The 27,320-nt window shown below is 45.0% G+C and overlaps 6 protein-coding genes across 6 annotated transcripts; 3 read left to right on the top strand and 3 right to left on the bottom strand.

Moving 5' to 3' along the window:
• Window positions 1-1,018: 1,018 nt before the first annotated feature.
• On the bottom strand, window positions 1,019-1,431 carry LOC142594920 (histone H3). Its single transcript, XM_075721376.1, has one exon. It carries the CDS (start codon window positions 1,429-1,431, stop codon window positions 1,021-1,023), a length of 411 nt encoding a protein of 136 aa, XP_075577491.1. The 3' UTR covers window positions 1,019-1,020.
• A 1,612-nt stretch (window positions 1,432-3,043) lies between these two features.
• Window positions 3,044-3,391, bottom strand: LOC104029225 (histone H4). Its single transcript, XM_009480484.2, has one exon. It carries the CDS (start codon window positions 3,389-3,391, stop codon window positions 3,080-3,082), a length of 312 nt encoding a protein of 103 aa, XP_009478759.2. The 3' UTR covers window positions 3,044-3,079.
• Window positions 3,392-17,918: 14,527 nt separating this feature from the next.
• On the top strand, window positions 17,919-18,584 carry LOC142594284 (histone H1.01-like). Its single transcript, XM_075716627.1, has one exon. The coding sequence runs from the start codon at window positions 17,919-17,921 to the stop codon at window positions 18,582-18,584; it is 666 nt and encodes a 221-aa protein (XP_075572742.1).
• A 1,467-nt stretch (window positions 18,585-20,051) lies between these two features.
• LOC104024394 (histone H2B 1/2/3/4/6) lies at window positions 20,052-22,254 on the bottom strand. The gene is made up of 2 exons (XM_009478429.2): window positions 22,235-22,254; window positions 20,052-20,448 (listed from the first exon to the last, which is right to left on the bottom strand). Exon 2 carries the CDS (start codon window positions 20,430-20,432, stop codon window positions 20,052-20,054), a length of 381 nt encoding a protein of 126 aa, XP_009476704.2. The 5' UTR covers window positions 20,433-20,448; window positions 22,235-22,254.
• On the top strand, window positions 20,763-21,485 carry LOC104023722 (histone H2A.J). Its single transcript, XM_009478428.2, has one exon. The coding sequence runs from the start codon at window positions 20,763-20,765 to the stop codon at window positions 21,150-21,152; it is 390 nt and encodes a 129-aa protein (XP_009476703.2). The 3' UTR covers window positions 21,153-21,485.
• A 4,561-nt stretch (window positions 22,255-26,815) lies between the features above and the next one.
• LOC142593806 (histone H4) lies at window positions 26,816-27,284 on the top strand. Its single transcript, XM_075712956.1, has one exon. It carries the CDS (start codon window positions 26,816-26,818, stop codon window positions 27,125-27,127), a length of 312 nt encoding a protein of 103 aa, XP_075569071.1. The 3' UTR covers window positions 27,128-27,284.
• The last annotated feature ends 36 nt before the right edge of the window (window positions 27,285-27,320 follow it).

Below are 27,320 nucleotides of genomic sequence, written 5' to 3'. Positions count from 1 at the left end.
GACCTCACACTATTTATTTACAATTGTAACAAGTCTGAGGTTTTAGCCATTGTAACCTTTGCAAACCTCACAGAATCACGGAATGGTTTGGGTTGGAAAGGGCCTTAGAGATCATCCAGTCCCAACACCTCTGCCAACACCTTCCACTAGACCAGGTTGCTCAAAGCCCCTGGCCTTGAACGCTTCCACACCTCGAAGTGGTGCCCAGCTCAAAATGCAAGTTGTTTTGGTTAGTAGCACTCCACCAGTGTGGAACAATTACAATCAGGATGGAGCCTGCTGAAGTCAGCATGTAGCCAAACATATAGTTAATTTTAAAATTATAAACATATAACTCCTTTCAAGTTACACTTACAGGCACAGACTCTGCACAATAAAACAAGCTGTTAATGCTTTCCCTGTAATTTTGGAAAATAATGGGGTTTTTGTGAAATTTTTTCAGTATACCTTGGGTATGACAGGTTAAATGGACTTTGAACAGCTATTTTTACTTCATACCCCCAAAAGATCGAATTTTCAGCTTTAAATCCCCATCGAGTTCAAATTCCATTATACCCCAGATTCTTCTATTTCACAGTTAATCTTAACATCACAATGCAGACATAAGTACTTGTTTACATTTTAAGACTAAAAAACTGTCACAAATGTGACAGCCTGGAATTCCCGTGTTTGTAAAGCCGTTGAAGAGAAAGAGGAATGGGGGGGGGGGGAATGCACCTACCACAAAAGCGATAGCAAATGAAAGTAACAAAGTCGCAACATACCAGATTTATGTAACTGTGAGCAGGGACTGCCGAGTGACTGGGTTTAATACAATAACTGGAAGAAATTATTTATGGGAATACTCAGTACAGTTTTCAAATATGCTTAGTTTTAATGTGGCAAAACACACACTCTCAATTAAATTCCAAGTATTACAGCTCTTTTAATTGCGCATGGAGTGGCTCTTAAAAGAGCCTTTGGGTCTGTGTGGGCTGCCGCGGGCTCTGCCGGAAGCGGGGAGGGGCTGCGGCAGGAGGCTCAGGCGCGCTCGCCGCGGATGCGGCGGGCCAGCTGGATGTCCTTGGGCATGATGGTGACGCGCTTGGCGTGGATGGCGCAGAGGTTGGTGTCCTCGAAGAGCCCCACCAGGTAGGCCTCGCTCGCCTCCTGCAGCGCCATCACGGCCGAGCTCTGGAAGCGCAGGTCGGTCTTGAAGTCCTGCGCGATCTCCCGCACCAGCCGCTGGAAGGGCAGCTTGCGGATCAGCAGCTCCGTCGACTTCTGGTAGCGCCGGATCTCGCGCAGCGCCACCGTGCCGGGCCGGTACCGGTGCGGCTTCTTCACGCCGCCCGTGGCCGGCGCGCTCTTGCGGGCCGCCTTGGTGGCCAGCTGCTTGCGGGGCGCCTTCCCGCCCGTCGACTTACGCGCCGTCTGCTTCGTGCGCGCCATCGCTCTCAGAGAACCGCGCTGCCGCCGGGAGCCGCTGCCGTGGACTGAGGAGCGCCTGTTGCGGTGGCGGCTTTTATAGCATGTTCCCCTCGCTGATTGGCTGGCACCATTGCTCTGTTCTTATTGGATACTTTCAAATTCGAAAAGCCCGCGCCTCGAAAGCGCGCCTTTTCGCTGACCGCCCAACAGCACTCACCCTCCCCCCTCGTTTTCGGTTTATAGTTATTTTTTTGCAGCAGTTTTTATACTCTATCTCGAAAACGGAAACCTTTAGTGAAAAATGTACAAAACGAAATGTTTAATTGTAAATTATATTGTACTGAATGCATAGAAGACTGATGTTTCTTTTATTCTAAGTCACTGAGACTTGAGTTTTGAAAAATAAATTAAGTGTTGTACACGTTTTCCTGAATAGGAATCCCTGTAACGGTATTTTGGGGCTTGAGTTTTTTCTTTTTTTCGGGGGAGGGGGGTAGATGATGGTAGTTTTTTTGGGGGGTGGGGGTTTTTTTGGGGGGGAGGGGGCTTGTAGGGAGGTTTTTTTCCCTTTTTGTTTGAGTTTTTTTTTGTTTTGTTTTTTTTTTTGTTTTGTGTTTACATAGAATAACTGCAATCTAGAAATAGTAGAAAGTAACACCGTAGCTGGTATGGTAAATGCTTTTGCACTGAGGTGAATTGCACGTGAAAAATGCTGTAATTCAAAGGATAGTGTTTTTAACGACTTGGAATTTCTTTCAGCACACGAAGGATTCCCAGGCTGTTGCGTGCTGAAGTACAAAACTTTTTAGCCCGTGAGCTTTCCTTTTTTCCCACTGCATATTTCTGCTGTGCTTGTCCTAGCCAAGAGAGATATCCTCACAGACCAACCAGAGAAGGGCTTTCGGGCGAAGGGAGGATTAGTACTGACACTGGATACGGAGAACTGCTCCGGCTTCGGCAGCCCTAAATTGGAAAAATAATCTTCCGAAGCTTTAACACATCGGACGCGTAAAGAATAAAGGACAATTCCCTAAAAAGCACCTTCAGAGGACAGACTTGGGATCATTCCGCTGTTTAAAGTTTTATGAGAAGGTCAGTGGGCGACCAGCTGTGATACATTCCACCCCGCGCCCGTACATTTCCACCTCCCGAGCATCAGTACAGGGATTAACGTAATTTAAATACCAATACATATTTACTTCTGCTACTGCTTACTCAATTAGTGAAAAAATACAGACGAGAGATGCCCGCAGGGCGATGCGTACCTGCCTCTGAGCCAGGTCAGCTCACCCCCCATGAAAGCAGGAGCGTAAGTTTATAGTGCTGTGCTATTCAGCTCGTGTTCTTCAGAGTAAAAAAAAAAAAAAAGTCCTAGAGTTGCTGGGTTCTAATTAAGCTGATACCAAAATCAATAGCTTTGTATGTTCCCTAATGTACTTAACTCGAATAGTCCCCAATAAATTAGCACTACAGTTAATTATCAAGTGCTTAAGCACCTTTTAAGAGCTGTCATTATTTACGTTAAAAACGACTAATTAAATGAAACAAAGCTCTAAGTACCTTCACTTTCCCTCTACCAGCTTTGAAGCAACACAGCTCTTTTCCAGTTTAAGTGGGTGGCTCTTAGAAGAGCCTTTGGGTTCTCGAGATGGTCGGGGAGCAGAAAGCTTTAGCCGCCGAAGCCGTAGAGGGTGCGTCCCTGGCGCTTGAGGGCGTACACCACGTCCATGGCCGTCACCGTCTTCCTCTTGGCGTGCTCCGTGTAGGTGACGGCGTCGCGGATCACGTTCTCCAGGAAGACCTTCAGCACGCCGCGCGTCTCCTCGTAGATCAGCCCCGAGATGCGCTTCACGCCGCCGCGCCGAGCCAGGCGCCGGATGGCCGGCTTGGTGATGCCCTGGATGTTGTCGCGCAGCACCTTGCGGTGCCGCTTGGCGCCGCCCTTGCCGAGCCCCTTCCCGCCCTTGCCTCTGCCGGACATGCTGCTGCTGCTGAGCCGGGGAGAGAGAGTAGCGAGAGTGGGGCCGCGCGGCGGCCTTTATGCGGTGGGAGCCGACCTGGTTGGGGACTGCAGCGGGGAGGGGCGGGGTTCCCGCCATTTTTTCCTGCCTCCGTCACAGATCGTGAAGGAACATCTCTTGGTGTTACCTGTTACATAGGGCTGTAAAGTCTACAAAGTAAACAAAAAATTACCCCCCCCCAAAAAAAAAAAAAAATCCCAGCGACGTACGTGTTCGTAACAATTGGCAAGATCCCCCCACCCCCGGATTTGTATAAATGAATTTGCTATGCGTAGTGTTTGTGTATCTCATTTTCTTGCAGTGACTGAGGTTTATTTGAATTACTTTAAATTCTCATTATTTTCATGCTGTTGTTCATTAATCGTTTTGTTTTATTTGTATTCAAAGTTCTATAAACTTTTCTTCAGATGTTTTATTGTTTTGAAATCTCCTGCTGGCTTTACGGAATTTTCAACAGTGTCTGTGCTGTCAGGTGTTCTAATATATTTGGTTTGTATTTTGCTTTCAACCTCCCATTTCTTGAATTAGAAGTCTGATACTCTCTTCGGATTTTTACATAAGCAATTGTGAGTGTGTAAGCACATATTAAGCAGGAGGCAGAATACAATTTTTTATATTATTACCTTTATAACAGACTGGATCCGTGGGCCGAGGCCAGCTGTAGGCGGTTCAACAAGGCCAAGTGTCGGGTCCCACACTTCGTTCACAACAACCCCATGCAACGCTACAGGTTTGGGGAAGAGTGGCTGGGAAGCTGCCGGGCAGAAAAGGAGCTGGGGGTGTTGGTCGACAGGCGGCTGAACATGAGCCGGCAGTGTACCCAGGTGGCCAAAAAGGCAAACAGCATCCTGGCTTCTATCAGAAACAGTGTGGCCAGCAGGACTAGGGAGGTGATTGCCCCTTTGCACTCAGCACCGGTGAGACCTCACTTCAACTACTGTGTTTGGTTTTGGGCCCCTCGCTACAAGAAAGACACTGAGGTGCTGGAGCGCGTCCAAAGAGGAGCACCGAAGCTGGTGCAGGGTCTAGAGCACAAGTCCTGTGAAGAGCGGCCGAGGGGACTGAGATTGTTTAGCTTGGAGAAAAGGAGGCTGCCGGGAGACCTTATCACTCTCTACAAGCACCCAAAAGGAGGTTGGAGCGAGGTGGGTGTCGGTCTCTTTGCCCAAGCAGCAAGCGATAGGACGAGAGGAAAGAGCCTCAAAGTGCGCCCGGGGAGGTTTAGATGGGACAGTAGCAAAAATTGCTTCACCAAAAGGGTTCTGAAGCACTGGAACAAGCTGCCCAGGGAAGTGGCTGAGTCACCATCCCTGGAGGTATTTAGGAGACGTGTAGATGTGGCACTTAGGGACACAGTTTAGGGGTGGACTTGGCTGTGCTAGGTTTACAGTTGTACTCGATGACCTGAAGGGACTTTTCCAACTTATATAATTCTATGACTTTTACTAATTTTGCTCATTTGGAATTACTGCTGTGGGGATTTTTTTCCTTATTTTTTACAAAATGCCCTTTAGTATAGCTATAGTGTTAAATTTCTGCTACTTTAACTAGTAAGAAAATTACCTTTCTCTTGTACTGCAGATCAAACTTTTCAATCTTTAGCTGTTGTTTTATGGGTCTAAATCTATACTGGAAACAGATGAAATTCTGAATTAGAATTTATGAAAGTAAGGAGCAATCCTTGTCTAAGGATTTTACAAATGTCACAGTATAAGAACATCCCGAGCTGGAATAACTATTAGATTAACACACAAAGAATGGTATCATCTTTTCTGGGGGGAGGGGGGGGAGGGAAGGTTATAATTTCATTTTCTTCTGTCTTTTCATGTATGAAATGCAAGTATAATTTCTACATACTCTTCTAAACTGTGCCGTATTAGTACATATAATAAGTAGTTTATCTCTGTTGTGGTACTAAACTGGGAAACAGTAGCATTCCTTAGCCTATTTAATAATAATTGAATTACATTCTGTCATAAAACCAAAGGACTGAAGGAGGGTGGTTTTTTTTCTCCATGGTCATATTAAAAACTTAAAAGAGGAGCTCATTATCCTGACATCTGAAATATAATTTCTAATACTGTCCCTATATATTTTCATGGTCAATATCAAATCTATGTCTTTTGGGGGATTGTGAGGTGTTTTGTTTTGTTTTGTTTTGTTTTGTTTTGTTTTGTTTTGTTTTTAAGAAGTTAACAAATATGATTTAGGTGAAAATTTTCTTCTCCCTAGGTAATCTGCATTACTTCAGAAGAAGAGTCTATTAAGAAACATGAGAATGATCCTTGCTTTTCCCCTCTTCCAGTATGAAGCAACCCTCACTGAACTCTTCTAATCAGTTACTATCATTCACCTAGTAGAGGTATTCACAGCTTTTATCTAGGCTGTAGCAACTGTGCTTCCTGTTGCAGGGGTGCAGAGGAATGCTTAGGTATATTTGTGAGTCTCCTTAGATTTGGTGTAGTCCTAAGCATACCTCCTTTCTCTTCCTGGGAGGAGTGAATGGGTGAGCTGAGTATGATACTGGGGCTTAAAAAGTGTATTACGCTTGCTATAGTTCTTGTTTATACCGAACTGACAAGTCACAAAACAGTAAACAAACTTCAGCATTTTCTGTTGTTACTAGCCTAAAAAAGGATTCCAGAATATATATATGTATTTTAATTATGACTTTCTTTTCTTCATTCACTAGTGCTTCATTAGCAGCAGAACACCACATTTCAGTACCCCTTCCTTTCTGCTCCCCAACCGTGACAGTGGTCAAGCAAGAGCACTTCAAATTTTGTACATTTAGCACAAACGTAGACTAAGGACAGATTCGCAACAAGATGGGATCAAGACAGATCTAATTCTGCAAGATAGAGACAAATGACTAAGCCTCTAGTATTTTGAGAACACTTGCTGTCTATCCCCATGATTTTTACACTCAGCTTTTGGTTTCCATTTGTAAGTTTTCAGCTGCGTTGTTTATATTTTGGTTTTGCATCCTCTAGGTAATTAATTCATGTGTTTTTAAAGTCTAGCACGATAAATGGCTCCTGTTGGGTATTATGTCTGTATCGACAACCTTGGGGTGAGTAATTAGCACATAGAGTTATTTATTTAATCCTGACTTAAAAAAACATAATTCATGAAATAGAAATTGAATTTAAGGCTTCAACTCTTAGATCAATATTAGGCAAAAAAATTACTGTCAGCCATTATATTGTAAGAATATATATGAATAAATATCTGGAAAAGTATTCATATTTTTCAAACTAGTAGTTTTGACTTTTGTAGAGTATTGGACAGGTTTTCGTATTCCTTGTGCTTTCCACTCACTGGAAGCTGATGCTTCATTGCCTGTTCAAAGTATCCTGTCACTTTCAAAGGAGAAATGGAACTGCAATCTGTCCTTTGTGAATGAGACAGGTTGCACACACTCCTGCTTTGCACTGTTATGATGCTCCCGTGATCTGCCATGCTGAAAACATCCTAGATCTCATCTGGACTATCTGGGCAAATGAAACAAATTATTCCCTTGTACTGAAAACCTGGGCACTTTTGACAGACCAGCACCCCCCCACGGTGGAGGAGAGCTCCAAGGAAAAGGGCAAAAGGACAATGAGCTTGAGGAATAATGTACTGTAAAGAAAGCTGCACTTAACACCAGGGTGACTGGAAGGTTACCATGGTTTTAGGTAAGACAGCTGCACCAGTGAGTCATTAGGTAGTCTCAGACAACTAATGAAGAATAACGTCTTCCTGAGCAAACCAGACCAGCATGAGAGGTGAGGAGGGGGGGCAGTGTATATATGTGGCTCGGCCCAACATAAAGAATAAAAACTGGACAACAGATAAAACTAAGTTTGAAGAGAGCAATGGGCTTGAGATGGTTTCAACCAACATATTCCCTTCCAGTGACTGGGGAGGCCCAGCATTGTGACAATGAGCATATAAAGACCAGTAATGAGAATCATTTTTGCACTGTGGTTCAACTGTATATTACAGATGCTATATTGTGCTTGTGATGTGATTTCAGTACATTGCTGTATCACCCCACTAAATCAAAATCCCATGTAAAGCCAAATATCCTTAATAAAGAAATTGGATATTAAACATTAAACTCTTTCATGTGTAATATCTAAAAGAACCTGGTTGGAGAGTATTCAGCTCTGACAGCACAGAGATGTGGTCAACTGGGACCTGTCTCTACATGTGGGTAAGTGTGAACTGCACAGGATCTGACTTTGGCACACTTCAGGCTTCTAAATCTACTCCCAGTGGTCCTTGTTCTCTGTATCCTCGTGCCCAATACTCCACCTTCAGTTCAGCATGTAAGCCTAGCTGCAAAGCTGTGCTTACTGAGATCAAGCAGACCACATAATTTTGGTAAGAAATATTTTAAGCACAGAAAGCTTTTGTCTTGAGACTCAGGCCCAAGTCAGCATTTGCACGTGCAGATTTGCCATTTGGAAGAAAAATCCTGGCAGTAGTATAATTGCAGAACTGGTATATGCTGCTTAAGTAAAACTAGCAAACAATGTCACGTACTGTTTAAATGTCTAAATGTTACAGCTATCAGCTTCCCAGTGTGTTGATCATATCTATGTATTTGGTAGGTATGACAGGAGATTTGGGGGTACTGTGATCATGAATTTAGTCTAATGATTGGTACTTTGATTTCTCCCCTCCCCCTTCCCCGCTAGCTGAGACAATCAGAGGTGGAGAGCCCCATTCTCATCTTTTTATTTCAAGGCTCCCCTCAGTCAGAGATCCAAGAGGTTGGGCTACAGCCCTGGTTTGGACTGTTTCCAACCTTATTCTTGCTGCCAAGTTCAGAAACAACACAGGGACTAATAAAAGAAAAAAAGACCTCTGCCGTGGCCCAGAAGCCTGATCTCACCTTTAGGGATGCAGTTTGCCATGCACAAAGAGTGGCTTCTTATAGATCAGACGATGATCCACACAGGGGCAAAATCTTCCAGAAATCATCGCACTTCCCCTGCGCCATGCCAGCTGCAGGCAAGGGCAAGGGCAAGTGCATCTCGTCTGAGTCACTGCTGTGTTGCTCTGCAAACCAGCAGGAGCTGGATGCCATTTGCTCATGGAAAATGACATCACAGGATTAGTCTCCCACAGTGGATCATGGAAAAGGACACCACACACGCACTTCCGAAGCGATGTTGTACTTGGCAGTCACTGACACCCAAGCACTCACATGGCTCTGCCACCACTCACACCTCCTCCTCACCAGGCCAGATGTTTCAGGGGTCCTTTCAAAGCAATGCCGTTTGTGCTAGAATTGCAAAAATGCACTTTCTGGGGTGTTTCTCTCACACAGCAATGTACCAGTTGTCAGGACAGCTGTTCATGGCCAGGCTGGCATGACTCTGGAGTATTGAGTGTGGTGTGTCTCACTCTACCTTTGAAGGAGAAGGCTTGCATGGGCCTCACCCACATCACTCCGTGCACAAGCTGCAGTCTTGCAGGCTCACTGAATAGCTAGTATAACTGAATAGGTCTATGAAGAAAGGCTGGAGGAACTCCTAGACCAGTTTTGAGGTGTTGGGAAGATAGTAATATACCCAGTTCCTCATGTGATGCTGTTTTAGGACATGCAAGAGAAGGGACAGGGCCAATAACTTGCAATTGGGTGCAAGGGCACCCCTTTGACCATGTTGCTTTCCTCCCTGGGTTCTGGGCTTCTCCCAGGAAGACACCAAAGGACGTGTCCAACAAGTGCTCCAGATGGTTTCCCAGGAGCAGGGTGTCCCATGGAGCTCACAGCTCCGTAGCACACCATGCAAACCTACTCCTGCGTTTGGATAAGGGACAGCAAACAGCAAACCAGCTACTCAGCAACCACAGCTGACACTTGACTGCTTCTCTTAAATCCTTACTCTGCTTTCTAAACTGGCATTTGAAGCAGCACAGGTCTGCTGATACATTGACCATTGATTAAGCTATAAAGATGTATCATGAAAGCATTGTAAGCACAGTGTTTCCTGCACAGCTGAGACTGATCAGCTCCTCTCCTTGCCTGGGCTCCTGCAGAGCTGCACTGGGCAGTAAGTTTTGCTGTTGAACTCTGCCAGTTCTTACAGAGTTGTAAGTACTTAACAACAGCTAAAGTACTGCCCTGTCCAAACAGTCTCTCTGGGGCATAGTTTTTCCAAGTAATGAATCTACTATGGGCATCACTGTATGAATGTATTGAATTTTGTCTTGGGCTGTATGTTTATGGAGGAAGCCAAGTCTGGAAAATGATGACGTGCATTGTGTTGGTGTCTCCAGACAGTACTGCTGTGCTTTGTCTTTGTTACAGTAAAACTTGGTTGGAAAACCAAATGCTTTGGTTGGAAACCCCAGCTGCTTACAGGGTTTTATTTATGCTTAGGCTCTGGACACAGCAGCTGGCTTGCTTTTAAGGATCCAGTGGTTGAGAAAGCCACCACAACCCCCAGGTTCTGCCCAGGTCAGACCAGTCATTTCCCAGCCCATGCTGACGCAAGTAGCTGTTCTGCTTCATGTGCAGAACTTTGCACTTCTCTTTGACAAACTGCACAAGATTTCATTTGGCCCATAACTCAAGTTTATTAAAGTCCCTTTTAATTGAATATGTTACTTTTGACTCTGTCTACCCTTCCTAACTTAGTATCATCCACATATACTAAGGGTACATTCTCTCTCATCCTCCAGGTTGTTCCAGAAAATGCCAGATAATGTCAAGCAATTAGCCCTGGGGCATTCTTTTCTTTACTGGTTGCCCACAGACAATAAGCTGTTAACTACAGCCCTTTGACCCTGTGCTATAGACAATTTTCAAACGTCTAATAGCCTGCTGATCCTCCCTGTACACACTCAGATCCCAAAGGAGAATGCTATGGGAGATAGTTCCTAAAATATTACTAAATGCCAAGTGTATTTCATCCAGCATTCCTCTCTTGTCCACACAGATACCTTCTAATCTATAGTTCTGTGATAATTACCAGTACCTAGACATCAGCAATTTTTGTTGCCCTCCATCTATCATCAAGAGTCAACTGAACCCATTTTATTTCTGATAGTTGTTCAGTCTCACTGATCCTTGGGGACCCTGCTATCTTCCCAAGTAACATTTTCTACTCCATATTAGAAATTATTTCATTACCGTTAACATGCTGCAGCAAAGAACATTAGTCCTTGTATTTCCTACAATGTATACTGAGGAAAGATGACTTCCTTCCTCTTCGTGTTTTAAGTGTTTGAGAAGAAACTTCGGTTTTTCAGCCTTCTCTTTGAGTCAGGGAACTCCAACAGTATGTGCCTTTCCATTAGGGAGTAGATCCTAGACCTCTCTGACAATTACTGTTGCTCTCTTCTGTGTATTCTCTTATTGTTCACTTCTTATTACCTGAAGTTCAATACTAAAAACTAGGCCTACAACTCCAAATGAGGCTATAGCTTACCTGACTACAGAGGAAGATCTTCTTCACCTGTCTTGTAGATGTTGTCATTGTGTTCCTTTCCTAATACCTAGTAACATACTGTTGTTCGTTCATTGTCAACTTATAATTATAACCTGAAGATCCAGATCTACTCAGGCACTACTCAACTGCTGCTGTCCAATATTTATAAAACTGATATATTTCTTTCCAGGTGAAGTATCTTACACATTTCTTGATGACAGTGTCTTCAACTTATCAGGCATTTTTCAATACATAAACTGTACTCCATCATTCTAGTATTTCTTTGCTTGTTGGTACCCATAGCACTTCTATATATGCCCTGTAGAGTATAATTCAGATCATAAATAAAATTACACCAGGCCTAGGACTGATCCTTGCAGAACTCTGACACAGCATTTTAATTTCATAGTTGACAACGATAAACTTTTAAATATAACTTCCTACCCTCTATGTATGTGGGGGGTGCTAGACCAAGTTTCCCTGATTATTAGTTTCACTTCAATTTTTTTCTAAAATGAAATAAAATGAAACAGAGAGAAAATCTGCAGTGTATCAGCCAGCTCTAGGGAAACATTGCATCCTCTACTGAGACTCTTTCTAAAGCTAATTTTGGAGCAAGCCAGTTAAACATGGTTTTAATTTCTTCCCTTGTCTTATGAACCCATGACTGTTTTGAGTACTGTAAATTCTTGGTTTTATTCACATCTTCCTTGAATTTGGCTGAGCTGGTAATTAGTACAACTCAATATCAATGAGGTATTCCTTCCCCAGGGTGTGCTGAGTCTGTAAACCTGAGCAATGCATAAATCTGTAACCCAGAATGTATTATCATGTGCTTAGTTCTTGCCTATATTCTTCTGATACCTTAAGAATAAAGAGTGGCTGCATAGGCTGGGTGCAGAGCTGGGTCTACTGTGTATTATCACAGGTAAGCTTTCCGCATCCTATTTCCCTTCACTCAGCATGAAGGGCTAGAACTACCTTTGATAGCTTAGGAAATGGCATTATCCTCAAGTTGTCTCAGGGGAGGTTTAGATTGGATATTAGGAGAAATTTCTTCACAGAAAGAGTGGTCAAGCATTGGAACAGGCTGCCCAGAGAGGTGGTGGAGTCACCATCCTTGGAGGTGTTCAAAAAACGCATAGACATAGCACTTTGGGAGATGGTTTAGTAGGCATAGAGGTGTTGGTTTGATGGTTGGACTGGTGATCTTAGAGGTCCTTTCCAACCTTAATGATTCTATTCTAGTTTTACTTTCATTAAAAAATAATCCAGCCACCAAGCCAGGAAACATGAAGTTAATTACTCCTCTACCTTTAATTAGTTTAGTGGTGGACTTGGTAGTGTTAAGTTAATGGTTGAACTTGATGATCTTAAAGGTCTTTTCCAACCCAAATTATTCTATGATTCTATAATTCTATGTACCTCCTGAGTGCCACCCAAGGGGTAGGACATAAATTTTCTCTATTGATGACCTAGTTTCAGTTTCCATCTCTGACTGAATCAGTATTTGTAATCTGACTCACAAAAAAGGAATTGCCATTTATCTGTGTTGATCCCCTGGGAGAATAGACACCATGTCACATAGGTTCAGATACCACATTTCAATTTTTTCCAGGCACTCAGTGAGAGTTACAGGTAGGGTCACATTTCTATACTTTTGCATGTAGGTCTCTGGTATTTCTTTGTCTTTCTGTATTTACCTGCTTCCTCTTTTTGTATTGAAATTTTTGTATTGAAAACAATACAAAATTTATAGTCTACATAACTCAGTAGAACAAAGTCCTGCTCATAACTGGGATTCCTATTTTTAATACTACTACTGCTACTACTCATAATTCTCAGTGCCATAGATGGGTGGAGAGAAGTAAAACTTGGTTACAAGAGGATCTCTGATCCACAGGTTTTCAGAAACTGCAAGAAATATTTTGATGCTTTAAGCTGTCATTTTCTGGGCAGACAAGGAGATTTTTGAGGCTGATTCATTAAAACACACAACCCTTCTTTTTTGCTGTTTAGCAAATATCTAACAGTTATGGCAGGCAGGCGACTCACCTCTCTACACCTTCTAATCACCCCAGAATGTAGGGATTTTTTTTTTTTTTAAGTGGCAGTTTTCCTGAGACTACAACTAGCCTTAACATGTCCTACAGTCATGGACAACATGATCACTGAGCCAGATCAGGTTAGCTCAAACTCGTCTTGACAAGCCTTGAAACTAAGGACTGTGTGAGAGGTAACAACGTTTATTGAAGCTACCTTTATTTAACTACCAAAATCTAAAAAGTGGTGGGAGTGCCATTAATCTGTATATAGGTTTCACAAATTAACCTGGAGAAGCATTATTTGCAAAATAATACTGAGGGAAATGATTGTTTCCCCCCAATCAACACTGGTGAAACCCATCTGGAGTGCTGTGTCCAGTTGTGGGCTCCCCAGTGGAACAGAGACATGGACATAACTGGAGTGAGACCAGTGAAGAGCCACAAAGATGATTATGGGACTGGAGCATCTCTCATATAAGGAGAGGCTGAAAGAGCTGAGACTGTTCACTCAGAAGAAGAGAAGGCTCGGAGGAGTCTTACCCATGCATTCAGATATCTAATGGGGGGAATAAAGGAGACAGAACCAGAGTCTTCTCAGTACTGCCCAGGACAGGAGGCAATGGGCACAAACTGGAACACAGGAAATTCTACTTAAACATAAGAAAGAATTTTTTTGGAACAGGCTGCCCAGAGAGGCTGTAGTGTTTCCCTGCTCGAGCTGACCCTTCTTTGAGCATGGGGGTAGGACCTATTTCATTAGGTGTTAGATTAGAAGGCAAGATACTTTTTTTTAGGAGATGTGACTGCCCTAACACTGAAATATCTGTCAGCATATTTTTATGGGCTTAGTTGAAGTATATATCTAAAAGAATACAGGCTTCTTTATTACTGAGAGCCCTTTGACATCTTAACTCTTCCTTACTATATAAACTTTGCAATTGCTGAATCAGTATTGTCAATGTAGTTGCAGCATACCAGAGACTTGGCTAATGTCTTTTGATCTTGGTTGGGTGTTTTTATTATAAAATTGAGAGTAGTTACTTGAATGTCTGCAAAATCATTCTTTGTCAAGAAGAGAGCATGCTTCAATTAAAAGTTCATAATTTCTCTGGGTCTTCACCATGCTAACAATAGTAATTGTAATTAAATGAGTGTAGGCTTTCAGCTAAATTTGGCTAATCAATTTATCCAGATTGTTTTCCTCCTACAGTCTGAATGTTTAATCTGCCTCTATTTGTCTAATATCTAATCTGTTTCTCCTCCATGTGGAGCTTCTGTCTTGATAAGAAAAAAATTAAGTTTTTTCTCTGCTATACAGTTTTAGGAATGACTTCTTATGTTATAAGTGAACTATTTTTGTTTTGAAGATCCTTGCATTGGAAAATGCACTGGCATTTTGTAGGATCTTCTGTAATCTGCACTAGCACCTATACTGCTAGGCAAAGAAGGAAGCCAGGGCATGTTGTGTGATGATGCATGGAAATGAGGTTCTGCTTTGGACAAGTAAAGGTATGTATTTTAAGGAGGCATAAGAAATTGGTTTGAGGTCCTGGGTAGGAGATAAACAGACCCTGCATTTGGACAGGGTGCTTGGAAAGGAAAAACAGGAGAACTTTCAATCTTTTCTGTTTGATTGAAATTTAGTATAAAAAGAGTCACATTTAAATATTTGTCTCTTCACATGGAAACTGCAAACAATTTTTATTACCAGCTCATTCTCAAAACTTTTTTTCAAGTAATGTTGCTTGGCAGTAAGACAATTTCTCTGTCAGGACGAAAAACTGTTCCATACCCTACCACTGATTTGCTATGTTATGTGGTGGGACGCACGTGGTGATAGATAGTGATTTGTCTCTCCAAAAACTGAGATTTGTTATTGTGGTCCAGTGTTGCATTTAGCAACTACTTCCAGCAATACAAACCTGAAAATTGTCCAGAGATTCTGAGAGGTTTATTTTATCTAATTAACTAGAAAATTTAATTGCTGGGGCAAGGGGGAAAATAACCCTAGAAAAGCCTCCCCTTTTCACACCACCTCATATCTCCAAAGTCCCTCTCTTTAAAATCGTTGGTAAGACTAGGAGAATTCTCACTCCTCAGAAATAGGCCAGGAACAATGCTTTGGGCACAACAGGCCTGGTTTGATGGTTAAGAAATAGATACAATAAGTGATGCTGACACATAATGCCGGAGGCGAGCTGCCGAGTCTTCCAGTGTCTCAGACTATTAGGAAAAAGCAAAGAACTTCAGAAGTGCAACTCAAAATAGTCAGCAGCTAGAGCAGGGAACTCTTTAAAAGACATGCAGATTTACAGGGATCCATTCAGAACTAAAAGTGGTAGAAGTCCTAAATTCTGCTCCTTGAAATCCTCAGATCAGTACCATCTTCATAGGCTTTGCTTACAAAAACAGAGACGATCTTGTCCCTTGTAAAACCTGTCACAGAGTAGGGACAGCAATCCCTGTGTGCTGTGGATGGAGTTCAAGTGACTGCCGCTGCTTAGGGAGCAAGATCTGAGAGCTCTTCTCCCATCTCTTTCTACCTCCTGTCCTTATCTCTAACCTGCAGCCTGTTTATGGGGGAGGGGAAGGAAATCTCTCCTCTCCTGGTGGACTGAGAACGGGTTTACAAAGAGCGACCTTGAAGGGAAACTTGCCCAAATGTGTGGATGTGAGGGGTGGAGCTGGTGAAGAGGACCCACGCTGGAGCTACAGCTGAACTCTTGCACCAGCACTGTCCACTCCCAGTTGCTCCCAGCTTCCTGACCGGTTTTAAGTGTAATAAAAAAGAGTCGTAGAGATCTAACGCTAAACTGTCAAAGCTACAGAGATTTAGGCACGTTAAGCTTCTTTCAGTCCTTATTCTCTGAAGAATGTGCATTACATTAAACAGACCCAGACAGATCACAACCCTTCCCGGCTCTGTCTTTTGTAACACTTACAGTCAGATTCTGCTTTACAGCCATTTCCATTCACCTAACCTGGAAAACAAGTATAATGTCCTCATCTTGCTACGAGTAACTGCCTTTTTACCTCTCAGAAAAAATATTCCTACTGTTCACTTGGGTTAGCAGCCTGAGCATTCAAACTCTATGGGTACTGTGGATTTGGTGTAGTTGCTTATGTGGGAACAATGTCACGTTCACAAGAAGGGTGGCAGATTCCACAGTCTGCCTCAGTATGCCTTTCAGTCTGGTTTTTACTGTGGGATACTGAAAAACCTAATTTTTCCCTTTCTCAGCTTTCCCCTTCCTCTTCTTCACTCCTTCAAAGTATTTATTAGCTGGCCCGCATGCAGACACAATAAAATAAAAATAGAACTAGAAGACAATATGAAAAAGTGACAGTTCATTGTTTTCACTTCTGTTATTCTCATTTATCTTTGCCATTTTAATCTATCTCATTTCAACTAAAACTACTTACTATTAAGTATAACTTCATTGTCTCTTCAACACTTCATGCATGAAAATAAATGCAAGGGCCTTTTGCAACATACTACTTGTCTTCTAGAATCTCAAATTCATCTGTCCTAGAAGAGACGCACCTTTGCTGAAATAGTCCACTGATGTTTTATAGGACAAGTTTTTACAAAGTACAACGGGGAAAAATATTAGGTTTGGGCTTAATTTGTTCTTTTCAACCAAGAAAAAAGATTCTGGCTGCTTTGTAATTAGAAGCCAAACGAGGCTTTTGTCTTCTTATTTGATAAAAAATTATCCCAAACAATTTGTAGCAGTCCTTAAAAAAAATAATTAATTTCTGTTATCACTTTGTGAGACTTAATAATTAAGTGGAATCATAATAATTAAAGCTGATTCTGATTTATGAGGATTGTCTGAAAATCATTTAAATATTCTGAGGATTTAGATGAAAACCTAATTTGATGAATGTTTTCCTTTTCCTTTAAAGAACAGAATGGCAGGTTTTAAGAAACTTATAAAAAAAAAAAAACCAAACCACAACAATCTGTGTCCAAATATTTATAGGTAATATTGAGGCTGAAGCATTCTGTTCACGCAGGACAGGTTTCCACATTATTTAGTTTATTTGGGGAGAACCGAGGCTTTAGCTGGTTCCATTAATGTTTAAGTAGCATCTGATACATATTAGTGTATCTATACCTGTTTGAGATTTTTCCCCTATGAGTCTGCTTCTGACTTCTGTAAGTCTTAAAGAATAATAGTGTACACTACTGTAACTGAGAAAGCGTTAAACTAGCACTTTATCCGGAATTTATATGCATTAGCTAGGCATTGACGGCTTCATATTATAAACAGAAACTATTTGTAAAAATATCTAAATCTTGCTATTCACTTACAGAACACCACAAAAAATGCAGAGCCCAGGCAAGTTCCAGACACTTTTTAACAGTATATATGTTCTTCTGAAGGTCTCTTATTTTCCCAAAACACGAAATTCTGCAGAAATACTGTATCCTCAATAGTTAAAGATATGGTTAAGGGAGCCGAATCTTTATCCATATTCAAAGCTCAGCCATGAAATTGTGTTACTTCCTTCTCTTTGAAATCGATTTACGACAAAAATACTGAAGCTGTCCCCTCGGTTTCTATCCTAATCTGCAGAAAACCCCCTAAAGAATAAGCTTGCATTACAGGGGAGACTTTTTATCTGCAGGTTTTATTTTAATTTAGAAGGAAAAACAAAAGTTTGCCGTTCCCGGGGTCTCTCTGGCTTCACAACGCGGGGTTAAACACATCTTTTCTCTCTCCTCTGAGGTCCCAACAGCAGGAAACTCCCCCGAACGAAAGTCCACCGTCTTCTCTTCACTCCCCGAAGAAAGTGGGGTGATTTCGTGGCACGCATTTTACAAAAAATATGAATTTATAACTCCGAAGAAACACAGACTCGGAGGACGAAAAGCTCTTCCTGGCTAACAGTTAGGCGGGCTCTGCAAAGCACCAATCACAGATCACCGCTTCGCTATAAATTCAGGCATCGGGGTTACTGTAGCCCAATTACTTTCTTTTGATTAGGAAGAAGTCTCTGCAGCGATGTCGGAGACCGCTCCCGCCGCTGCTCCCGCTGTCACGGCCCCCGCCGCCAAGGCCGCCGCCAAGAAGCCGAAGAAGGCGGCGGGCGGCTCCAAAGCCCGCAAGCCGGCGGGCCCCAGCGTCACCGAGCTGATCACCCAGGCCGTGTCCGCCTCCAAGGAGCGCAAGGGGCTCTCCCTCGCCGCGCTCAAGAAGGCGCTGGCCGCCGGCGGCTACGATGTGGAGAAGAACAACAGCCGCATCAAGCTGGGGCTCAAGAGCCTGGTCAGCAAGGGCACCCTGGTGCAGACCAAGGGCACCGGCGCCTCCGGCTCCTTCCGCCTCAGCAAGAAGCCGGGAGAAGTGAAGGAAAAAGCCCCCAAGAAGCGGGCAGCCGCGGCCAAGCCTAAGAAGCCGGCGGCCAAGAAGCCCGCCAGCGCTGCCAAGAAGCCCAAGAAAGCGGCAGCGGTGAAAAAGAGCCCCAAGAAAGCGAAGAAGCCGGCAGCCACCGCGGCCAAGAAAGCAGCCAAGAGCCCCAAGAAGGCGCCTAAGGCTGCCAAGCCCAAAAAGGCGGTGGCAGCAGCAAAGAGCCCGGCCAAGGCGAAGGCAGTGAAGCCCAAGGCAGCCAAGCCCAAGGCGGCCAAGCCCAAAGCGGCCAAGGCGAAGAAGGCGGCGCCCAAAAAGTGAAGTGTTGAAGTGGAAATACTTAAACCCAACGGCTCTTTTAAGAGCCACCCACAGCTGTCCGAAAAAGGGCTGATACACTCCGTCACCGAGCTCCGTGCCTGCAGCAGAGCTAACCACACTCCACTATCTGTGTGGGACGTTCGTCTGTGAAGTGGATGGGACGCTAAACTTCCGGCCGTGGTTACGCTAAGACTTGGAAAAATAAAGTTTACATTCCCTGAGAAAACGCTTTCTAAAGGCTGGCTTTATTGAGCACCGCAAGAGGGTGTATGCGTTAAAGGGACGGCTTAGGGCGGGTATCGCTCTGGGGCGCGGAGGTTTCTGTCGGTACTTTAACCAGCGCGGTCCCTAACAGCCTGGGCGCGGGCTGCCACACCTCTTAGCGACCAAAGCTAGGAACTGTCAGCACGGCTCCTCCGCTTCCTTGGCAATGACCTTTCCGGTTGGCAGCGCCGTCATGGGGCAGGTCTTAATTTCTGCGTGACTTCACCGACCTGCGTTTTGAGAAGGAGGTTGCCGGGGCGGGAGTCGGGTGGAGCTACCAGCGGTGCTCTTCCGCACCCTGCCGGCCTGGTGGCGGTGCAGCCGGGGCGGCAGGAGCCGGGCAGCTGTCCTGCGCCGCTGCGGGCAAGGCGCTTTGCGCCCGGGGCTTCTGATCCCAGTAGGAGCGCAGAGGCGGAGCGGCGCGGAGCTCCCGGCACGACCGGCGGCTCCGGGAGCTCAGCCTGTGGCCGGTTGTGATTGGCTGATGGGACAAGCCGTGGACTCTGATTGGGCGATCAGGAAATTTCGAAAAGCCCGCGCTGCTGCGGCGGCTCCGGGCGCTGCCCGAGCTGGCTCCGCTCTTGCCGCTGGTCCCGGGTCCGCACGTCCCCGGACAGCTCGTCCTCCGAAAGCGTCCTTAAACGTGTCGTCGCTTCTCCTAGTGTCCTTGACTTCCGATCGACCAGGCTGCCTTCTGTCTTAATACAGAAGGAACAATTTTTAAGCTTCTGCTACCCCGGGACAGCTATGCAAAAAAGTGATCAGGGTCTTTATTTTCCCTTCATTTTTTTGTGGCACAGTTGTTACTGTATCTATTGGAAGCTTTGTGAATTTCTTATTTATGATGGAACGTGTAGGATAATGTAGCACATCGTATCTCTGCTGCTATACTGCTTACATTTATAACTATATATATATATATAACTATACTGCTTATTTAAATGTTAACACTTATGAAGTAATAGTTAACACATCTGAATTTGCTTGAAGCTGTAAAGTATTCGTTAAGGACTTCAGGAACAGATTTTTAATCACTGCAAGCGCTGGTAACTGTGATTTAACAGATTAATTTCAAATTCTATTTACCGTTTCTTATGTACATTTTCCCACCTAGAAATACCGAGACCCTATTGTGTTAAAGCTCTTTCAGGGAATATGTGGGTGGCTCTTAAAAGAGCCTTTGGGTTATAGTTTAAAACCGGTTTACTTGGAGCTGGTGTACTTGGTGACCGCCTTGGTGCCCTCGGAGACGGCGTGCTTGGCCAGCTCGCCGGGCAGCAGGAGCCGCACGGCCGTCTGGATCTCCCGCGAGGTGATGGTGGAGCGCTTGTTGTAGTGCGCCAGGCGCGAGGCCTCGCCGGCGATGCGCTCGAAGATGTCGTTGACGAAGGAGTTCATGATGCCCATGGCCTTGGACGAGATGCCCGTGTCGGGGTGCACCTGCTTCAGCACCTTGTACACGTAGATCGAGTAGCTCTCCTTGCGGCTCTTCTTGCGCTTCTTGTCGCCCTTCTTCTGCGTCTTCGTCACCGCCTTCTTGGAGCCCTTCTTGGGCGCGGGGGCGGACTTGGCCGGCTCAGGCATTTTGACAGCGCTTTTCCTTTCTTTCAGAACAAGATCAGCAACTAAAACGGCCTCAGAGCGCTCTATTTATAGGGCTGTTATGCAAATACCAGCCCTCTAACTCGTACAATTCGATTGGACCATCACGCTCAGGGGTGTATCCTTGTCGCTGATTGGTCACAGTACGATCCGTCTTCTCATTGGTTGTATAAGCAATGACTGTTTCCAGCCAATCACCAAGGGTTGATCCCGCCCAGGGAAGGGATAAAATGGGACGAAGCGTTGCGTCAGTATGATTTTCTCTGTCTTGTTTTGGGAGCGGTGGTTGTAGTTTTTTCTAGCGCCTAAAGCATGTCGGGCCGTGGGAAGCAGGGAGGCAAAGTCCGAGCCAAGGCCAAGTCGCGCTCGTCGCGGGCCGGGCTGCAGTTCCCCGTGGGCCGCGTCCACCGCCTCCTCCGGAAAGGTAACTACGCGGAGCGGGTCGGGGCCGGAGCGCCTGTCTACATGGCGGCCGTGCTGGAGTACCTGACGGCCGAGATCCTGGAGCTGGCGGGCAACGCGGCCCGCGACAACAAGAAGACGCGCATCATCCCGCGCCACCTGCAGCTGGCCATCCGCAACGACGAGGAGCTCAACAAGCTGCTGGGCAAGGTGACCATCGCGCAGGGCGGCGTGCTGCCCAACATCCAGGCCGTGCTGCTGCCCAAGAAGACTGAGAGTCATAAGGCGAAAAGCAAATAAGCTTAGCAAAGCTGCTCAGACTTCTCACAACTTAATATTATAACCCAAAGGCTCTTTTCAGAGCCACCCACGTTCTCAGAAAAGAGTTGTGTTGCTTTCTTTACAGAAGTGCTTTGGTGCTCAGTGTTTCTTTAGATGCTGCTTTTGTTAGGGACATAAAACCATGTTTTGTGGCGATGTCTTAAAACTTTTGGTTCCTACCTGGGAGGGGTGTTACATTTGCTTTCTAACTCCTCATCTTTTTAATGAAAGAACACTAGTTATATTTGGAGTGATTTATTGATTTTTTTTGTGTCTGTCTTGTAACTGGATCAGTAAAACACTTGTTATTGATGTTGAATCTGCTCAACTTTCATGACTTTACCGGCTTCTTATGGTGTGAAATATGGGGAGCGGGGTGGCTAAAAAACTGAAGGGGGAGTGGAAAAGGTTATGCAGCATGAAAATAAGTAGGAGACCATCCCAAACCTATAGAACTAATCTAAGAATAAAGAAAGGCTTCCTTTGTAGGCCTGTGTTCTTTAAAAGATGTAAAACTTCCCTGTGACTTAAGTGTATTTAAAAATAAAATGAGAAATGCTTTAGGGAAAATGTCTCATTTTGATGTAAACCCTTAACTAGTCAGACCTGCACTGTAAAGCAACAATGTAGCAGCTTTCCATTCGGAAGAAACTCCTTGCAGCACTGGTATGTTCCTGTTTTAAGTGGGATTTTCAGACTTGCCACTCTTAAATTCCCTCACTGTGCATAGCTATTCCTCTTCTTACATCAGTTAACAGCAGACAATATTATATGAATTCATCTTCTACATTGTTGGCACAAGTATCACCCAAGAGCACAAAGGTAAAGCTCTTTAGATTCACTGTTGTGAACCATGAGACAGACTGCCTAGCTGACCCCTCTTGCTAGAATGTTCCCAGAAGCTGTACCTGATGATCTGCAGCACACTGCATTGGGGCCATAGCTCCCACTTGTGCAGCACCTCTGCCCTCCCCATGCCTTGGGGAGAAGGAAGAGTGCTCTGGGCCTGGAGGAAGGAAAATATCACCTATAGCAAGGTACTACCCCCTGTGTCTTCCCACCCCACCCCCAAGCTGTAGCAGAGAAGCTGTTTAGGTAGGACTGTATCATGGCCAAAGTCGCATATCAGGGATCATTTGTGGAGAGAAACATAAAGGAAGAGAGCTGTCTGGAGTACCAGACTATTCTGATATGGTGACAGTATCTGCCTAAAGGTTTTGTTTGCAAAAGGATACATTTAGAGCTGTAATGTTTTCACTAATCTGTTTTATTGATCCTCGTTAGCTACAGCTATGTGTCTTCTAGCACTTATACTTCTCTTCTTGAAGAACTGCAATGATATAAAAACTGTGTTTTTACATGCAGAAGTCTTCTATGTTTACTTTCCACAACAGCTCCCTGTATATGTGTGTGTCGGAAGATAGCAGTCATAGAATGGTTTGGGTTGGAAGGGTCCTTTAAAGATCATCTAGTTCACCCTCCCTGCCATGGGCAGGGACATCTTCCACTAGTTCAGGTTGCTCAAAGCCTCACCCAACCTGACTTTGAACACTTCCAGGGATGGGACATCCACAACTTCTCTGGGCAACATGGTCTGGTGTCACACCACCCTCATTGCAAAAAAATTTCTTGCTTATATCTAATCTAAATCTACCCTCTTTTAGTTTAAAACAATTGCCCCTTGTCCTGTCACCTGTCTCTTTACCTGCCTTGGTAAAAAGGTCTTTCTCCATCTTTCTGTGTTGAAAAGCTGCAATAAGGTCTCCCCAGAGCCTGTTCTTCCCCAGCCTGAACAACCCCAACTCTCTCAGCCTTTCTTCATGGGAGAGGTGTTCCAGCCCTTTGATTATTTTTGTGGCCCTCCTCTGGACCTGCTCTAACAGGTCTGTGTCTTCCTGGTGCTGGGGACCCAGGAGCTGGATGCTCTCAGGTGGGGTCTCATGAGGGCAGAGTAGAAGGAGAGAACCACCTCCCTCAACCTGCTGGCCATGCTGCTTTTTATGCAGCCCAGGATATGATGGGCTTTCTGGGCCACAAGTGCACATTTCTAGATCAAAGCACTGAAATTCCAGAGAAAGCCCATGGGGGTGGGGTTACCTGTATCCAGGAGTGGGATTTCTCTTTGAACAGATTCCTATATGTGGAAATCAGAGTTGGTACCACAGGAGAGGGCCCTGAGGTGTGCAGATAACTCCAGCACATATATCCAAATTGGTCTTGTCATCTGACCAGAAATTCGTTATTTTCTTCAGAATTTCATTCCAAACACCTCTTATTTCACTCACTACTCTGCTCACCTCAGTAACTGGAGTTTCGCCCTCTGTGATACTTATGTCCACTTCTTAACATTCCCCATTTTTGTTCTTAGCCACTAGTGGTTGCACCAGTTGTGAAGCCTGTGCTGCCATAACACTGATGAGGCCTCAGATGTAAATGTAAATGTCCTGTAAGTCAGATGGATTATATGATAAGGTGCTGGCAAATCTACTCGTATTAAAGACTTGTGGGTTTCAAGCAAATTCCACTGGATGAAGGAATGTATCAAAGCAAGTTTAAATAAATGAGCTTTCTCTCAGTTGCATATACAACAAACACTAGTAAAGAGGAAATCCATACCATATGGTGCCTGAGCTGTATCACTGGGTTCCAATACACCTTCACATTCCAAAGAACTTGGGATGCAAAAAAAACCCTCTGACCAAGCTCCCTCAAATGTTATAGATCACAGTTATGTTTAGGGGTAACTCAATAATGTTGAATACATAAGAAAAGTGAATAAGAAAAATGAATACATCAGAAAAGTCTTAGAATTGCATAGTTAAAAAGTAAGATGAAAGGCATTTCTATCCCTGTTCACTTTTACTTTGTTTGCAATGTTAGGAATAACATATTCTATTAAAAAGATCTTACATGCCTTTAGTTTGCATATTATCATTATTATTACTGTTGTAGCAGATACAATATGGATTGAAATTGCCATATAGGCTCTCAAGAAAATTAAAAGCAACTTTGCAGTTGGATATAATACACTGATGTGATGATTTTTATTTACTAATTTATGTAGTCTCACACAGTTATGGTGAGATGTTCCCTTATTGCAACAAAAAAATGCGATTTCCTCATTATAGTTTAATGAGGAACTAGGGTGACTGTCATAATTACAGCACACTTGAAAAGCTACAGATTTTTTTTTTTTTTAAATGGAACAGAGTTTTGCAAAGGTTTCTGTTCTCATTTAACTCCTAGAACTATGTGTCCATACTCATGAGGAAAATGTGGTACCTCTAATCTGGGGATTGGATCCTAAACTTTGATCCAAATAATAATTATTGTCTCCAATCAACAGTAAAAGCAACTTCATTAGGGATTATACTCAGCAGCAAAGTTTTCTTTCTGCATTAATTATTTATGTCTAAGAAAACCTTCTGGTCCATGAGAGAACTATGTCACTAACAGAAACAGGAAAAGTGTCTGTGGCCACTTGTAGCAACCTACAGGCAAGGCAGCCTTCTAGAAAGCATGATATTAAATTATATCGAATGTGCTCCACACTTTGGGAAAAGGAGTTTACAGCTAATTAATCTCTAAGCTACTGGTCTCAGCCTCTGCATCACCCATTTGTGCCAGGACACTTTGGAAGATTATTTGCCAAATGGTTATCCTGCTAAAGGGAAAAAGTTATACTAGGATACACACCCTGCATTTAGGAAGAGTTATGAAGAACAGATGATTGTGGTACACTAAAAGATTTTGTGCAATTCCTTTAGGCTTCCCCTACTATTTAGAAGGTTGTTTATAACTGCCTCAGGAAACATATCTAGACACAGATCTTCAGGTATAAAGAACAAAGGAGACTTTGTGGAGGCAACTGGTAATGTTAGACACCAGCCTGGTGGGTCCACTAGTGAGAGACATTCCAGGTAGACTATAAACAGTTTTAGTTCATTCTGTTCAGTCAAAAAGCAAACATAATCTAAATCAAAGCTAGTTTTGCTTGCTCATGTCATATATATTTGAGTGGCAAATCTTTCACTTTGTTTAAAATAACAGTTTGAATGAAAATTGAATTCACAGTGATAATTATAATCATGGAAAAGACTTGTACTTTTTTGGACACCTGTAACAATACATTAATATCTCAATCATGTTTCCCCTTGAATTTAGCAAATATATTCTGCCAAGAAATATTCTGGAGAGGTTGCCTAAATTCTGTAAATTATGTTCAGGAATGAAATTGCATAAAGAACTGTACAAATTGTAAAGGATATAAATCATTTTCAAATGGTACATGTGTTTGAAGTGCACAAAATACTAATAATACGACAATTGAGAAGTACCATAGCCATATCACTTCTATTCTGAGTGTATAAGTAACATTCAAAATCTTAATACATTTAATTTAAAAATACAGCCTCATAATTCTTTCAGTATTTATTTGTCTACTTTACAAATACAATCCAACCTACTCTAAGCAGCATGTATGTGAGGTTTGTTAGCAAAAGTGTGAAATACACAGCAAAATTTCTGGATTGCTCATTTGAAGAAAAAAATATTTGGTTATTGTTCGTTTCTGAGATGTCATACAGATATCTGGATGGTAAGGTCTTTAATGTTTTCTTTCCCTTGTTGGATGCAGCTGCACGTTAGCGAGCGCTTCTCTATTTCAGAGGCCGGCAGCTGCCGGGAGCGAGCCCGGCGCCCTGCGGCCAGCGCTGCCCGTGGGACCGCGCTGCGGGGCTGGGGGTGGCTGAGGCGGAGAAAAGCGGACGGTTCCTCCTGCGCCTCCGAGTTGCCTTCGCAGGAGGCTCAGCTCTAAGCGTTTCCCACCGGAGCCCCTCACTGACCGTTCTCCCTGCCGCTTCGGGTCTCGCTCCCTGCTCCCTCTCCCTCCGACCTGTAGGTCGCTCCGTGCGGAAATGAAAACGCCGAAAACTCTCGGGGCCCGGCCCCCAGGGCTGCATGGAGGAGAGGGCAGCTGTCGGGAACGCAGTATCCGGGTAGGCAAAGAAAACGCGGAGGCGCCACGGATGAAGGGAACAAAGAGAGCGCTGCAGGGAAACCCCTCCGAGGGCTCCCCACGAGTGGGCGGGCCGGGACCCAGCGGCGGGGCGGGGCGGTGTCGCCGAGCGCGGCCCCGGATTGGTCGGATTTTGCCGCAGACCCGCGGGCACCGGGGAGGGCCGCGGCCGCGGCCGGGGCCCGAAACGCGGTCTCGGGGCCGGCGCCCCCGCTCCTGCCAGCGGCGGCGACCCAGAGCTGCCTCGGAACAGTCACCCGCGCAAGGGGGGCAGGGACGGGGCGGGAGAGAAGCGAGGAGACGCGCGGGCTGACAGCGGGCAGGGGCAGCGCGGGGCGGGAGTCCAGTGCCGCCCGGAACAGGCAGAGCCGGCGGACGCGTCCCGGGGAAAGCCGGTGCCGGGGAAAGCGCGCCGGCCGCCGCCGCCTCGCGGGAAGCCCGCGCCGAGCCGGGCGGGGGCCGCCCGGGGGCGGTGTGCGGGGGAAAGGGCGGAGACTGCGGGCACGGCCCCGCCTCCCCGCCGTCCACCGCCCGCCGCAGTCCTCAACCAGGTCGGCTCCCGGGGAATATACCGCAGCTCCGCGGCGCCGGCGGCGTGCAGTGCGGGGCTGCAGGGAGGGCTGTCATGTCCGGCAGAGGCAAGGGCGGGAAGGGGCTCGGCAAGGGCGGCGCCAAGCGGCACCGCAAGGTGCTGCGCGACAACATCCAGGGCATCACCAAGCCGGCCATCCGGCGCCTGGCTCGGCGCGGCGGCGTGAAGCGCATCTCGGGGCTGATCTACGAGGAGACGCGCGGCGTGCTGAAGGTCTTCCTGGAGAACGTGATCCGCGACGCCGTCACCTACACGGAGCACGCCAAGAGGAAGACGGTGACGGCCATGGACGTGGTGTACGCCCTCAAGCGCCAGGGACGCACCCTCTACGGCTTCGGCGGTTAAACTCGAGTTGCAGACCCTGCGCTGTTAGAACACAAAGGCTCTTTTCAGAGCCACCCACACATTCACAACAAGAGCTGTTTATTACTGTGAAAAAAATACTGCTTCCGCAAATGGGAAGTTAATAGCTCAGTGTTCCAACGTTTCATACTCATTGCAGTGTACGTTATTTGGTAATCATGCAACCATATAAAGC

The sequence above is a fragment of the Pelecanus crispus genome, chromosome 1, assembly GCF_030463565.1.
Source record: "Pelecanus crispus isolate bPelCri1 chromosome 1, bPelCri1.pri, whole genome shotgun sequence".
NCBI lineage: Eukaryota > Metazoa > Chordata > Aves > Pelecaniformes > Pelecanidae > Pelecanus > Pelecanus crispus.
The sequence above is the reverse complement of the archived record's forward strand: the minus strand, read 5'-3'. Positions and strand labels throughout refer to the sequence as shown.

Coding starts and splice junctions, on each gene's coding strand:
- LOC104024394 (XM_009478429.2), bottom strand. CDS start 20,432: ATGCCTGAGCCGGCCAAGTCCGCCCCCGCGCCCAAGAAGGGCTCCAAG.
- LOC142594284 (XM_075716627.1), top strand. CDS start 17,919: ATGTCGGAGACCGCTCCCGCCGCTGCTCCCGCTGTCACGGCCCCCGCC.
- LOC142594920 (XM_075721376.1), bottom strand. CDS start 1,431: ATGGCGCGCACGAAGCAGACGGCGCGTAAGTCGACGGGCGGGAAGGCG.
- LOC104023722 (XM_009478428.2), top strand. CDS start 20,763: ATGTCGGGCCGTGGGAAGCAGGGAGGCAAAGTCCGAGCCAAGGCCAAG.
- LOC104029225 (XM_009480484.2), bottom strand. CDS start 3,391: ATGTCCGGCAGAGGCAAGGGCGGGAAGGGGCTCGGCAAGGGCGGCGCC.
- LOC142593806 (XM_075712956.1), top strand. CDS start 26,816: ATGTCCGGCAGAGGCAAGGGCGGGAAGGGGCTCGGCAAGGGCGGCGCC.